Source organism: Colletotrichum abscissum, assembly GCF_030869225.1.
Source record: "Colletotrichum abscissum strain IMI 504890 chromosome Unknown Scaffold_6.1, whole genome shotgun sequence".
In the NCBI taxonomy this organism is placed as follows: Eukaryota; Fungi; Ascomycota; class Sordariomycetes; order Glomerellales; family Glomerellaceae; genus Colletotrichum; species Colletotrichum abscissum.
In genome coordinates this window covers 862,446-874,351 of record NW_026850503.1, presented here as the reverse complement: position 1 = coordinate 874,351, position 11,906 = coordinate 862,446, and the positions used below count along the sequence as shown (strand labels likewise).

At 48.0% G+C, this 11,906-nt stretch overlaps 4 protein-coding genes across 4 annotated transcripts; 2 read left to right on the top strand and 2 right to left on the bottom strand.

Moving 5' to 3' along the window:
* Positions 1–2,595: 2,595 nt before the first annotated feature.
* On the top strand, positions 2,596–4,756 carry CABS01_03285 (FAD binding domain-containing protein; the record flags this gene model as incomplete). Its single annotated transcript, XM_060536662.1, has 6 exons — positions 2,596–3,042; positions 3,108–3,223; positions 3,293–3,644; positions 3,724–3,822; positions 3,878–4,382; positions 4,452–4,756. The coding sequence occupies 6 exons, from the start codon at positions 2,596–2,598 to the stop codon at positions 4,754–4,756; spliced, it is 1,824 nt and encodes a 607-aa protein (XP_060392581.1).
* Positions 4,757–5,948: 1,192 nt separating this feature from the next.
* CABS01_03284 (uncharacterized protein) lies at positions 5,949–6,673 on the bottom strand (the record flags this gene model as incomplete). Its single annotated transcript, XM_060536661.1, has 2 exons — positions 5,949–6,412; positions 6,493–6,673. 2 exons carry the CDS (start codon positions 6,671–6,673, stop codon positions 5,949–5,951), a joined length of 645 nt encoding a protein of 214 aa, XP_060392580.1.
* A 1,434-nt stretch (positions 6,674–8,107) lies between these two features.
* CABS01_03283 (acyl-CoA thioesterase II) lies at positions 8,108–9,350 on the bottom strand (the record flags this gene model as incomplete). The annotated part of the gene is made up of 3 exons (XM_060536660.1): positions 8,108–8,170; positions 8,255–9,148; positions 9,246–9,350. The coding sequence occupies 3 exons, from the start codon at positions 9,348–9,350 to the stop codon at positions 8,108–8,110; spliced, it is 1,062 nt and encodes a 353-aa protein (XP_060392579.1).
* Positions 9,351–9,558: 208 nt separating this feature from the next.
* Positions 9,559–10,095, top strand: CABS01_03282 (uncharacterized protein; the record flags this gene model as incomplete). Its single annotated transcript, XM_060536659.1, has 2 exons — positions 9,559–9,573; positions 9,781–10,095. 2 exons carry the CDS (start codon positions 9,559–9,561, stop codon positions 10,093–10,095), a joined length of 330 nt encoding a protein of 109 aa, XP_060392578.1.
* Between the last annotated feature and the right edge of the window lie 1,811 nt (positions 10,096–11,906).

Below are 11,906 nucleotides of genomic sequence, written 5' to 3'. Positions count from 1 at the left end.
GGCTCTTATTATTAACTAAATATATTACTCTATAGCTATTTATTACTATATTCTAAAAAAAAGGGGTAAGTGCTATTTATAGGGGTATTAAAAATTACGTTTATTTTTAAGTCCTAATTTTTTATAAGTATAGTAATTACGTAGCCCTCGTCCTAGTTTATTAATAAGCTCGCTATAAGTTAGTTAGAAAATCTTTTTAAAAACCTAGGTTTTTTAAGGGTTTTATTATTTTTTAACTAACTAGCTTTTTTAAGCTTATTATAAAATAATTTCTATTTACTTAATTTAATAATAGTAAGGACTTTTTTTATATAGCTCTTTAGTATTTATATTAATAACTTATTAGCGTTTTAGTTTATAAGTACCTATTTTAATTTTTAATACGCTATAGGGTACTATAAGTATACGTAATTATAAGGGTATATAGCGTTATTTTTATTATTTATATTATTAATTAAGTTAGAGCGTTTAGTAAAAGTAAAGTAAGCCCTTTTTTAACTTAAAAGTTATTTAATATATACGTTTTAAATTACTAAGTTAAATATATATATAATCTCTTTAAGGGTCCTTATATACGTTCTAAAAGCTATTAATTTACTAAACATCTTATATATATATTAGCCTTATATAGGGTTAAGTTTAAACTTAATTATAATTAAAAAGTTAAATATAGCGATCTCTTTACTAATTTTTAAAATATTATATATTTTAGTTTAGAAATAAATAAACTATTATTTTTTATATTAACGTTAGGGGTTAATTCCGGTCCTCGCTTTATTAAGGGTTTATTAATATTCCTTTCGAACCGTATTTTTTATTACTAATTCGGGGGGCGTAAATTCTTATTTTAAATATTTAACGATTCGCTATATACTAAACTTAGTACCGTTCTTAATAACTTTTTAAAATACGTATTTATATAGTATAGTATTAATTAATTTTATTAATTACTAAGCGAGGACTTTAATATACGTATTAATAATATTATGTTTATAAGCTATAAGTTACTTATATTTAGTATTAAGCTCTTATTATTTTTAAATACTCTCGAATATATAAATCTTTTTTACAAATATAATATAAAAATAGATTTATTTATATAAAATAAATAATATAATTAGTTTTATAAAAAAAAACCTAGCTTAGTTCTATAAATTACTTATACTTAAAGAAGTTAAAAAGTTCGTACTAAGAGTTATATTTAAAAATTATTAATAAAGAATTTTTTAGTTTTTTTAATTATTTTTAAACGCTTTATAATAAGCTTAATAAGCTTATAATTTTTTTTTATTACGGGTCGTAACTAATTATCCGAATTTAAAAAATAAAATAAGCGTTATAGAGGGGTTAAAAAATACGTCGGAGTTTAGAGCGTTTAAATTAACGTATTTCTAAACCCCGACGCTCTTATTTATAATATAAAATATATTAAACTATTTAATTTAATTATTATAATTAATTAATTTAGCTTAGGTTAAAATAAGTATAAATAAGTTAATTATTTTAAAAAAATTATAAAAATCGTATTAATAAGTATATTATCGTAGTATAGGGTCTTAATTAAGAGCTAGGCTTATAATTATTATAAGTTATAATATATAATAATAGGTATACGAAGTATAATAAAAATAGCTTAATTATTAAAATAGAAATAAATAAAAAGAAAAGGTCTATATATACGATATTTAAAATAGATACGTGATTTAGTACGTAACGGGCACTTCGTGAGGTGCGATTACTATCCCTGTTACGTGACAGTACTCCACTTGCAACCTTCTCGGGGCCGGGACCGGGACGATGTAGGTTGGCCGTCTTGATTTCCGGGAGCTTAACTACAAAGGCCGTGCACACCAGAACTCACAAGGTTTACTCCAGTTGTAGTAGTGTTTGTATTTTTAACGTCGTTTCAGTAGAAAAAGCAACGTAGGGGCATTGCTACTCACAATACCTACACAGTACGAGGAGGTCGCAAGCGGCATGGCGGAGCGCGTGTAAGGCGCGGAAACATTGGACCAAAACTAATCCAAAAGATAGTGGCCAATAATTACAGACGAAAGTGACTACACTTCGGCCCACGAGCACGTCCGAGATTGACATGCGCGCAGATGTCACTCAAGCGCTTAGACTGTAGGCAGAATCGAGCTCTGTGCTGAGCAAAGACGGCAGTATCTTCCTACGCATTGAAAAGTTGACACCTTGTATCTTTGCCCCCATCAGAGTCTCCTTCACCCATGGAAAGGATACTTAACGGGGGGGACGGAATTTAGGTTCCCGTCCCTGGCCTTCTTCGAGGGAGACTCACGAGCAATTATTTCCCATAAAGGCATTTGCCTGAAGTTCGTGATGTCAAAGAGGGGGCGTGGACTGATTGTGAACAGTGATACGGTTAGGGACCGGCTTTGAACGCATCTGTATCTCGAGAGAGGGAATATATAAAACAAAACATGTTTAAGTTAGCTCCTTCATCGACTAATATGCTTTGGCTATCACCAAGAATATTGTTATTACCATTGCCGCCACCACTGCCTTCAATTTTTTAACCTCCCATTGTGTTTCTCAGAATTTTCAACATACGTTTTAACTCACATCGCCAACATGACCACCGCCGCTGTTCCACCTAATCTTAGCAGTGGCCACTTCTGGCTCGGTGCCGGCAACGGAGCCAAGAACGGAGCGCCGACGCAACAACAACAGCAACAAGACGTGGAGGTCCCCAAGATTCTCCCTCCCGGAGTCACGCAGGCTGGATTCACCAAATTCGCCCGCCGAGTGATCCACGCGGTTGGAGGCGAGAACTTCACTGTCATCACGGCTGGCTGTGACTTTGAGGGCTACGAAGATGATGATTTTGGACGCAACTGCCGCACCCACGACTACTACCGTTCCTTTGACGATGAGTCCGAGCTGGTGGGCTCAGCTCTGTGTCACCCGCGCAGCGTGCAGGATATTCAGGCTGTTCTTGCTGCGTGCAACGAGTCAAAGGTTCCCGTATGGCCCATCAGCACCGGACGAAACCTCGCGTACGGTGGCTCGGCACCAAGGGTAAGCACTACAATCGGCACCTCACCCCTATATCCCACCATGAAAGACTGACAGGTTGTATTAAGGTTCCTGGATCGCTGGTGATGATTCTCAGCACGCATATGAACCGCATCTTGCACTTAGATGAGACAGCGTGCGTCTGCATCGTTGAGCCGGGTGTGACTTTCATGCAAATGAGCGAGTAAGTCGTCGATCATCCCATCAAAGAATCTCAGAAACCGAGAGACTGACAAGCTTCCCGCAAAAAAAGTTATCTGCGTGACCGCGGCCTCTTGGACAAGATCAGAGTAGACTCGTCAGGCCTCGGCTGGGGATCCATGATTGGAAATGCCCTGGACCGCGGAGGTGGTGCTTCCTTGTACGGTGATAGATGGGGAAAACACAGCGGAATGGAGGTGGTCCTGCCCAACGGCGAGGTCGCCAGGATGGGAATGGGAGCGATCCAGGACCCGGAGGGCCGCAAACAGGCGGAGCAGGGCGTTCACCCGGCCGATCAGAAGCTCAATGAGTGTTTCGCTCTGTTCCCGTACGGCTGGGGCCCAATGAACGACGGTCTATTCTCGCAGGGCAATGCTGGCATTGTCACCAAGATGGGATTCTGGGTGAGATGCCTCATCCAATGAAATCTGGCCTAGTACGATCACAACGTCGAAAAGGGAAAACTAACAACTTTGACCATAGCTGATGCCCGCTCCGCAGGGCATGACGCCGTTCTCTGTTACTTTCGAGAAGGAAGCCGATCTGGCCGCCCTAGTCGACTGCATTCAGCCCCTTGATCTGGTAAGACTTCTTTCCAGGTTTGGAAGGTAAATCTGATCCAGCTGACTCTCTACAGAACGGCACGCTTCAGAGTTCAGTCAGTTTGCGCAACCTCACATTGGAGGCTGCTCATTATGGCCCGAGGTCCAGCTATACCAATGCCTCTCACAAGGAAGTCATCCCCGAAGGGGACTTTGAGAAGATGGCCAAAAAGCTCAACACGGGCCGGTGGCGCTACATTGGCGCCGTATTCGGCTCCGACAAAGTCCGCGCGGCTCTCATCGAGGATATCAAAAAGGAGCTGACCAAGGTCCCCGGTAGCAAGTGGGCCACGCTCGACGAGTGTCCCGGTGAGCAGAACCTGGTTCGTGTCAGAGCCACGTACCTTCAAGGTATCTCGTCCATGGGAGAGTTTGCTTGGATGAAGCAGTGGCTGCCCAACTGCTCCGTCATCATGGTCGCGGCTATTTCCAGACTTGAGGGCAAGGCTGTTTGGGAGCAATATTCCTTGGCAAAGGAGCTGTTTGCCAAGGCAGGCATCGACTACATCAGCCACTACGTCGCATACTTCCGGACTATGCGTAAGTCCTCCCTTGATCGGATCATCGAAGTAACTACTTAGTTCGCATGAACTGACATCGCACTTTCAGACAATGTATGCATCATTCCTTATGACAGAAAAGACAAGGACATGCGTGGCCGCGCGCAGTGGTTGGGCCGGACCCTGGTCAAGGAGTGGAAGGCTCGCGGCTGGAGCGTCTTCAGGACTCACGTGGGTCTCATGGACCAAGTTGCGGATGCTTATGACTTCAACAATGGTGCCCTGTGGAAGATGCATGAGGAGATTCACGACACCCTGGATCCCAATGGCATTCTAGCTCCCGGAAGAGGCGGTGTCTGGCCAAAGTGCTACGATAAGGATGCTTGGATGATGGGAAAGAATTACATTGGGTGAGATGAGCCTGGTAAATACTCAAAGATACGAATCCGAGTCTGCATGAGTTTTCATAAGATTTACCTGATCGACGGAGTGAAACGGAACGATAGTTACTGTGAACCGAAGAGCGTGGATGAATTGACAACTACCAGCGCTGTACTTCATGTTTGAATTTAGAAGCCTAAGTGTATAGTCCCATCATCCATAGCTACGGGTAGCTGAAACAATAAGCTCTTTACTCGATATGGGTACTATTCCCCCTATTCAATCTATGCGGAACTCCCCTCGCTGGACCATCACATGGACTTCCAATTGTCCACTTCTTTACGTTACCATTTCGGGCCTCTCATCCGGTTCGTACACAACATGTAAGTTGTGACTTGAGATTGCGGACCTCCACTGCTCCAGTCCTGCTGTCACTAGTCACGAGCCAGGTTCATCGTCTAACTATTTCTGGAAAGCCGTTCGCACACACTCTCTCTTCAGCTGTCATCCGATCTACTAGATCACCAATCACGCGATAAAGGTGGCTAACCGCGGCTCTGGTTGTACTTACCAGGTTCCAACTCTCTGAGTGGGCAACTCGGACTCTAAGTTTTCTTTGGTTGACACATCCCGTCGGTCCATGCCGTGGCAACCAATGTGTTCTTTAAAGTCGGAACCATCATTGAAACAAACAGAGAAGGAGCCACGGCAGCAGATCGTTTCATTTCATCAGCCTTGTTGAGATTTGTAATTGATGATCGCAGGGCTTCAGATTGGACTTCTTAAATCAGGCGTATTGAAGCCTTGGGGACCTGATGTGAGCATAGAAACGGACAACCCCCATGAGTCTAGCATCCGAGATTCAGAGCAGATATTCTTTTGTAGTCACGACCCTATGCAGACTTTCCGATTTGGGAGTTAGAAGAAGTCAGCTGACAAGTCTTGATTTCTGCACGTAGTAAACCTCCACAATCTACTTCCTCAGTAAGTCTGGAGGTTGCCTCCGTGGCCGAACTTACACGAGAAGGTCTCATCAACATTGAGATCGACCAGCTCAGTGGCGTACAAACTCAAAGACATTCATGTTTCATCGCAGGACTAAGATTGCCTTCATGCATTCAGTCCGAGGTACAACACGGCAGGCTACCATCACGGGCTACAGCGCGAAGAAATCAAGTTTCAAACCAGAACCGCCATGTTCTCATTCATTCAACTAAAGTCTACCTTATCTACCAGGATTGGTAACAGAGAACCCCTTGATTGGGAAATTGAAGTTGATGTGATGCGACTCAACCTTGCCCACCCCAGACGGTATATACACACTCTTATCCGCCGCCTTACTCGAAGCATAATCCTGCCACCCCACAAACCCCAACCACACAGTCCCGTTATCAGGCGCGTCTGTCGCCGTGATGCCCGAGTGGGACGCCAAGCACCCGGCATTCGCCTCGACCTTTTTAATCATGGCCGCCGCGGCGTCCTTGTCGCCCGTGAAGTGCGTAATGGTGATGATTTCGCAAATGGGACTGTTGATGAGCTGCGGCGGCGGCGGAACAATGGTGCTGACGTCGAAGTCGACGCGCGGGCACTTGGAGGGGACGGCTTTGAGAACGGGCATGAGGGCGTCGATGGCCTTTTGGTGGTGGGGGCAGCGGCCGAAGGCTTGGCGGTGCTCGACTGGGGCCCAGGCTGTGGTAACGGGGAAGTCATCGTCAGTTTCGGTCTGGTAGTGGGACGAAGTTGCGATAAGTCAGGGGCTAGAAACATACTCGCTAGAATCTCCAGCTTGCTGTGGTCCTCCTCCCAAGGGCCCCATCGGTAGCGGAAGTATCCTTCCGAATCCTTGACAGTTAAGAGGAACTGCTTGAACTCCTCCTTCCAGTCTGGCACGTCTCCCTTCACGTGGAGGACCACTCGCGTGGGACCAAGGTTAGGAGGAGGGCCGGACATGATGTGAGAGCTTGCTCTGCTGAAAGTTGACGAGAACGAAGTATAGAATGCTTATGTAAATTTGAGGCTACAACATGAAAGCCTGGGTGGCCTTTTTCTTGTCATCAGCTAGCTCCTGGAGGTGTGAGATTGTTATTATATCACACATCAAGAGCATCACCGATCCGAACCGTCTGATGGATGACGCAGTGACCAAAGATCAATGATGCCCTTTTCTTCCTATGAGACGTCGACGGCAAGAGCATATTGTTCCATGCCTTGGTCTCCTCAGAATTGTCACACAGAGCTACGTTTTGTGATACGAATAAGTTTCACGGACAGCGAATATTCCATCAAAGAAGAGGCAGCGCGCGCACGCGTAGACAATCCCCATCGGACTCCTGTAGATGGCGTGGCAAGAGCCACGGCTGCGAATATTGATCAGACGAGTTTTCTGCCCGAGTGGCCTGGATGGCATCTGACAAGCAGGCATGGGTATGTGCGTGCGTCACAAACCGAGCTGCGATATGCAAAAGGGACGGCTTGGGTGGGCGGACGCGCGGGGAAAGCTTGCTGTTTCTCTTCTCTTCTGGAGCAAACCTCCCAGCCTGCGGACAGCTCCAGGATGTAAGCTTGAGCTTAATGTATGTATGTTTTGTGCTACATGTTCTGTTGGTGTGATGAGTGATCTATCGAGATGGTCCGTTGCGAAGAGAAGTTTTGAGAGTCGGCACTTTCCTACCAATGAAGCCCGTTCAATTTGCAATTTCAACTTTTTGCGTTTTGTCTTGTGGCCCCGGGAGCTGAAGCTCAAGCTTGAGCTTGGCAATGAAGGCTGGATCTGAAGTTTGAGCTTGTTCTCACACCCATACGTTTCACGGCTATTCAAGCTTTTCAAGTACGGTTGGGGTTTTCAGGACTTCCCCAAGGCGACTAGCGACCACACCACACGCCCCCCCTCGACACCCGCTTGATCGACTTCCCGCATCACCCTCACGGACGGCTAGAGAAGCATTGTACGTGACGTCGGTTGATCAGCGGTCCGACGCGTATTCGCGATAGAGGCGACCGGGTGACAGGTTTCCTCAACGAGTTGCGCGATCTGCGACAGAACTCTGTGAACTCTGCTAGTCACGACGGGGAACGGCCGACTGTGAAGGTCTCCCTGGCATTTCCATCATCACACATGGTAGTTCCTTAGGCTTCTTGGTCACTGGCGTCGTAAATGAACTTCCATATGAGATCCCCTTCAACGTCGAAGAACAGGGGTTTATCATTTGAGTGATTTCATCACGGGTGCTGCGATATCCCGACGGTTCCATAAGCGGAGGACAAGACTTCGTGATGAAATCATTGAAATGACAAACGCTCTTGTTGTATAACAAGCAGATTGTTGGAAACAGACTCCGAGCTGGTACATTGCCTCTACATTTTCATACAAGCCGTAATTGCGCTCTACAACTTGGACTTTGGTTCCTTTTCGTCATCGTCCTCCTGTTGTTTCAATCGAACGACACCCTATATCAAAAGAAGTCAGCACGCATCACACATCAAGGGTGAGAAGAAAAGAACTAAAACAGCGGCAATGAAGGGGCAACTCACCTCCTGAACACAAGTCGCCAAAAGCGTCCCATCACTCGCGAAAATTTTCTGCAGCACCACGCCCCGTCCGTCGCCGCTCCAGGGGCTCTCCATCTCGGTAAACATCCACTCGTCCGCCCTCACCCGCCTCGGCTCGTGGAAGTAGATGGAGTGGTCCAAGCTGACCATCATGCCCAGGTGCGGCCTCGTCTTCCAGTACTCGATCCCGCCGGCCTCGGTGTTGCCCTCAAACTCGTTGAGCCGCTCGACCTGCTCCCGCAGCTCGGGCGGCAGGTCGTCAAACTCCTCGGGCTTGAAGGGGAACCGCCACAGCCTGTGGATCCGCCCGACGGTGCCGATGAAATAGCTGTCCGACATGTACGCCAGCGCGTTCAGGTGCGCCTGGTGGCCGCCGCTCACCGAGATACGGCCCCGCGCGCGGACCCAGTTGCGCGATTTCAGCTCGTCGAGCCTCTTGCCCTTGTCCCTGGCCCCAACGATCGAGATGCGGTGCGTCTGGAAGGGCGAGTGCGTGCTCCACTCGGGTTCGCCCTTCCAGTTGTCCGGGGGCGGCTTCACGCCGTCGGGCAGCGGCGCCGCGTGCCGGACCTGCTTCTCGCCGCCACTGCCCTCCTTGACGAAAGAGACGGTCGTCGTGAAGATACACCGTCCGCGCTGACGGGCCTGCACGGTGCGCGTGGCGAAGGAGCGGCCGTCGCGGACGCGCTCCACGTGGAAGAGGATGGGGATCTCGGAGGAGCCCGCGAGGAGAAAGTAGCAGTGGCACGAGTGAAGAAAGAAGTCGTTGGGTACCGTCTTCTGCGCGGAGGCAAGGCACTGCGCGATGACGGCGCCGCCAAAGATGCCGCGGGCGCCGGGCGGGTGCCACGGTGTGCGCGTGTTCGTGAAGATGTCCTATTTGCAAAGTGAGTTTGTGTTCACTATCTGATATGTATGCTTGTGTCATTGGCAGACATGTGGCCGGGGACGGCATCGGGTGGGATTCACTCACCGGACCAAGCACGCCGAGCTCCGTCACCTCCAATACGTTCTCCATCGGACTCTTGTTCGGGTCATCCGGCGGGGGCCGGATGATTGTTGATCTACCTGATGCCATTGTGCCGGTTTATTCTTCTTCCCGAAGTTTTGGCTCTAAATCGATTGCCGTCTACAGTCTTTGATGGTGTGTGTTGATGAGCTCGCCTCTAAGCCCCGAAGAAATCTCTCTCCTCTAAACACCGAGTCTTGGCGTTTCGCAAGGTCAAACACGACCGCTTTAGTCCGCTGCGCCTCTTAATCTACCCCTCTGAGAGCCTGTGTTGCAAATGAAGAAAAGGATGGTATGAGAGACGAAGAAGATGAACGACACAATGGGGATGAGAAAAGGATTCGCTTGTGAATGAACCCAGGAGTCCGGATTGAGATGCGCGACCAGGTCCCCTAAATGTGACATCAATTGGGGTCGTGGCCACTGGGCAAGGCAAGGGGGGGAAAGTGCCGAGGTCCAAAAGCGGAGCGTTTTGATTGGATGTCACTGCTGCGCTCAGGGGATCACGGACCGTGGCGAGTCGTGGGCAGCTGCGAGTCTCCAGCGCCTGCACCTGCTGCAGGAAACGTGCCGCTCTCCACCCGAGCTCACCGAGGTGCTCCCGGGACTCGGTGAGTGGCCCCCCAAAGTCCCACCTCCCACGGGCGCCGGGTGCACACGCCGCCCTCCACTCCAAGCTCCGACCGGTATCACAAGCTTCTTGGCGGGGCAGGTGCCCAACAACGCTCGACTGCACCTGTCGTCAAGGGGAAGAATCAACTCAGGACCGGGCTACAGTCTGTACGGAGTAGATACTGCCATTGAGAAGAGGTAGAGAAGATCGCAGGGGTCATGTGCAAATAAACACCCGAAATGGTAGCTCCGCGACGTACGATGTCCTCCCCTGATGGCGGTAGATAGACTCCCTCACATATTACTTTACACATTGCAAATGTACAGTCTACCATTCTGATGCGACGCGTTCCTCACGGTTTGAAGACCAGACAGTTGGACGGTAGTTTGATTAATCCGTCCGAACGGAGAGCATCTGCGGGAGCGCTTCCGGTGTCTCTCCAGGTTCACTAATCGTTCCGTGCCGCCGCTTGCCTCGGCTCTAGAACTTCAAGCTGCCCAATACAAGCAAGATATCAGGCAACTGTAATGAATGCGTCTTATGTCTGTATTTCATCCCAGCATTACTATCTTGACCATGTGATCCAATAGCAATGTCGGCAGGCCGTCTTGAACGATTAGCAAGGAAACTCAAGAAGTGCCACGAACTTACTCATTGACCGTGCCCATGCGTACTGAAATTGTGCCCTGCATGTTCACATTGATTTCAGCTTCACATATCGGAGGTAAGATCCAATAACAGGCCATCTTTCAGACGTGATTGCCAGCCGAAGAGGCATTTTCATGCCTATTTGGATGCCTCCCGTGGAGGCGGTCTTGCGCCGCTCTTGCCACTCGCATCGAATTAGGATACTTAATACCCATCAAGTACCCCGACCTTTTACCTCCATAACCGCAACTGTTCGCGATGGAATGCTTTTTTCGCCCCTATTTCTGACGATAGCGAACGCAGATGATCTTCTTTTCTTTTACTTCTTCTCTTCATCTTGTCAAGATGATCATTTAGCCAGCCGTACCCCCCCCCCCCCCCCCCCCCCCCCCCCCCCCCACCCCACCTTCTCGCGATGAACGTGTTTTTTTCCCCCTTTTTCGACGCCAAGCAACCCCAATTATTCTTCTTTTTTTTTCCTCCCTCCCCCCCCCTTTTCAAAATAACATTTTGCCCGCCCGTCCCCCCCCCCCCCCCCGGTCACTATGCCCAAATAGAAAGATGACTACCGCATGTTCTGCTCCGTTCTCACTTCCCACGTATTCATAATCAATTGCTACGAGTAAAATGGTTGACAGAACGATGTGAGATGTGCTTTTCTCACTTGGCCACACTGCGTGGTTTCGGATACCAGACTGCTACCCTTCAGATCACGAAGGCGATTCAGCACGCGAACGAGAGCATACCGTAGCTAGAGACAAGCTACTGTTAGCCCTATTCACGCCGCTCAATTGAGCTGGAGAAAGGTGTTTGTCAGCGGGCTCTAGGTAGGATGTTTTATATCTTGGACACCACGTTCCACAGCGCACCATGTATCCGTATGTGAAAGACGTAGGCTACAAAAGCTATTGCAGTACTACACTAGCCAAGTTACATCTCTCTGACTGGGCGGTTCAGTAAAGTACCCGAGTCAAAGAGCTTTGTATCTCAGTTTGAAGGCTGAGTGTCGATAGTTGGATCCTAGCTATAGAGGGTAATTACAGGTCCAAGTGAAAGTCAGTATGCAGTCACCTAGGTAGACAGACACCTCAGATAGCCGCATCTCACCCTTTCGCTCATATTACAGGCCAAATACGTCAAAGAGAGACAGGCCTATCAGCTACAAGTAGTTGTTTCCTAGGTAGTAGATGATGGTGAAGAGGATGGCCATAATGGAAGAGATGCTGCTCCTCTAGCCGGCCTGAAATGCACCAGTTCATGGAGAAGCATGCCTCAGAAGCGAAAAAGAATCGCCTGAACAAGACTTATCAAGCGTGATCATTCGGGTGCCTATATACATACCTTTGCTGCAGAAGATGGTGAGT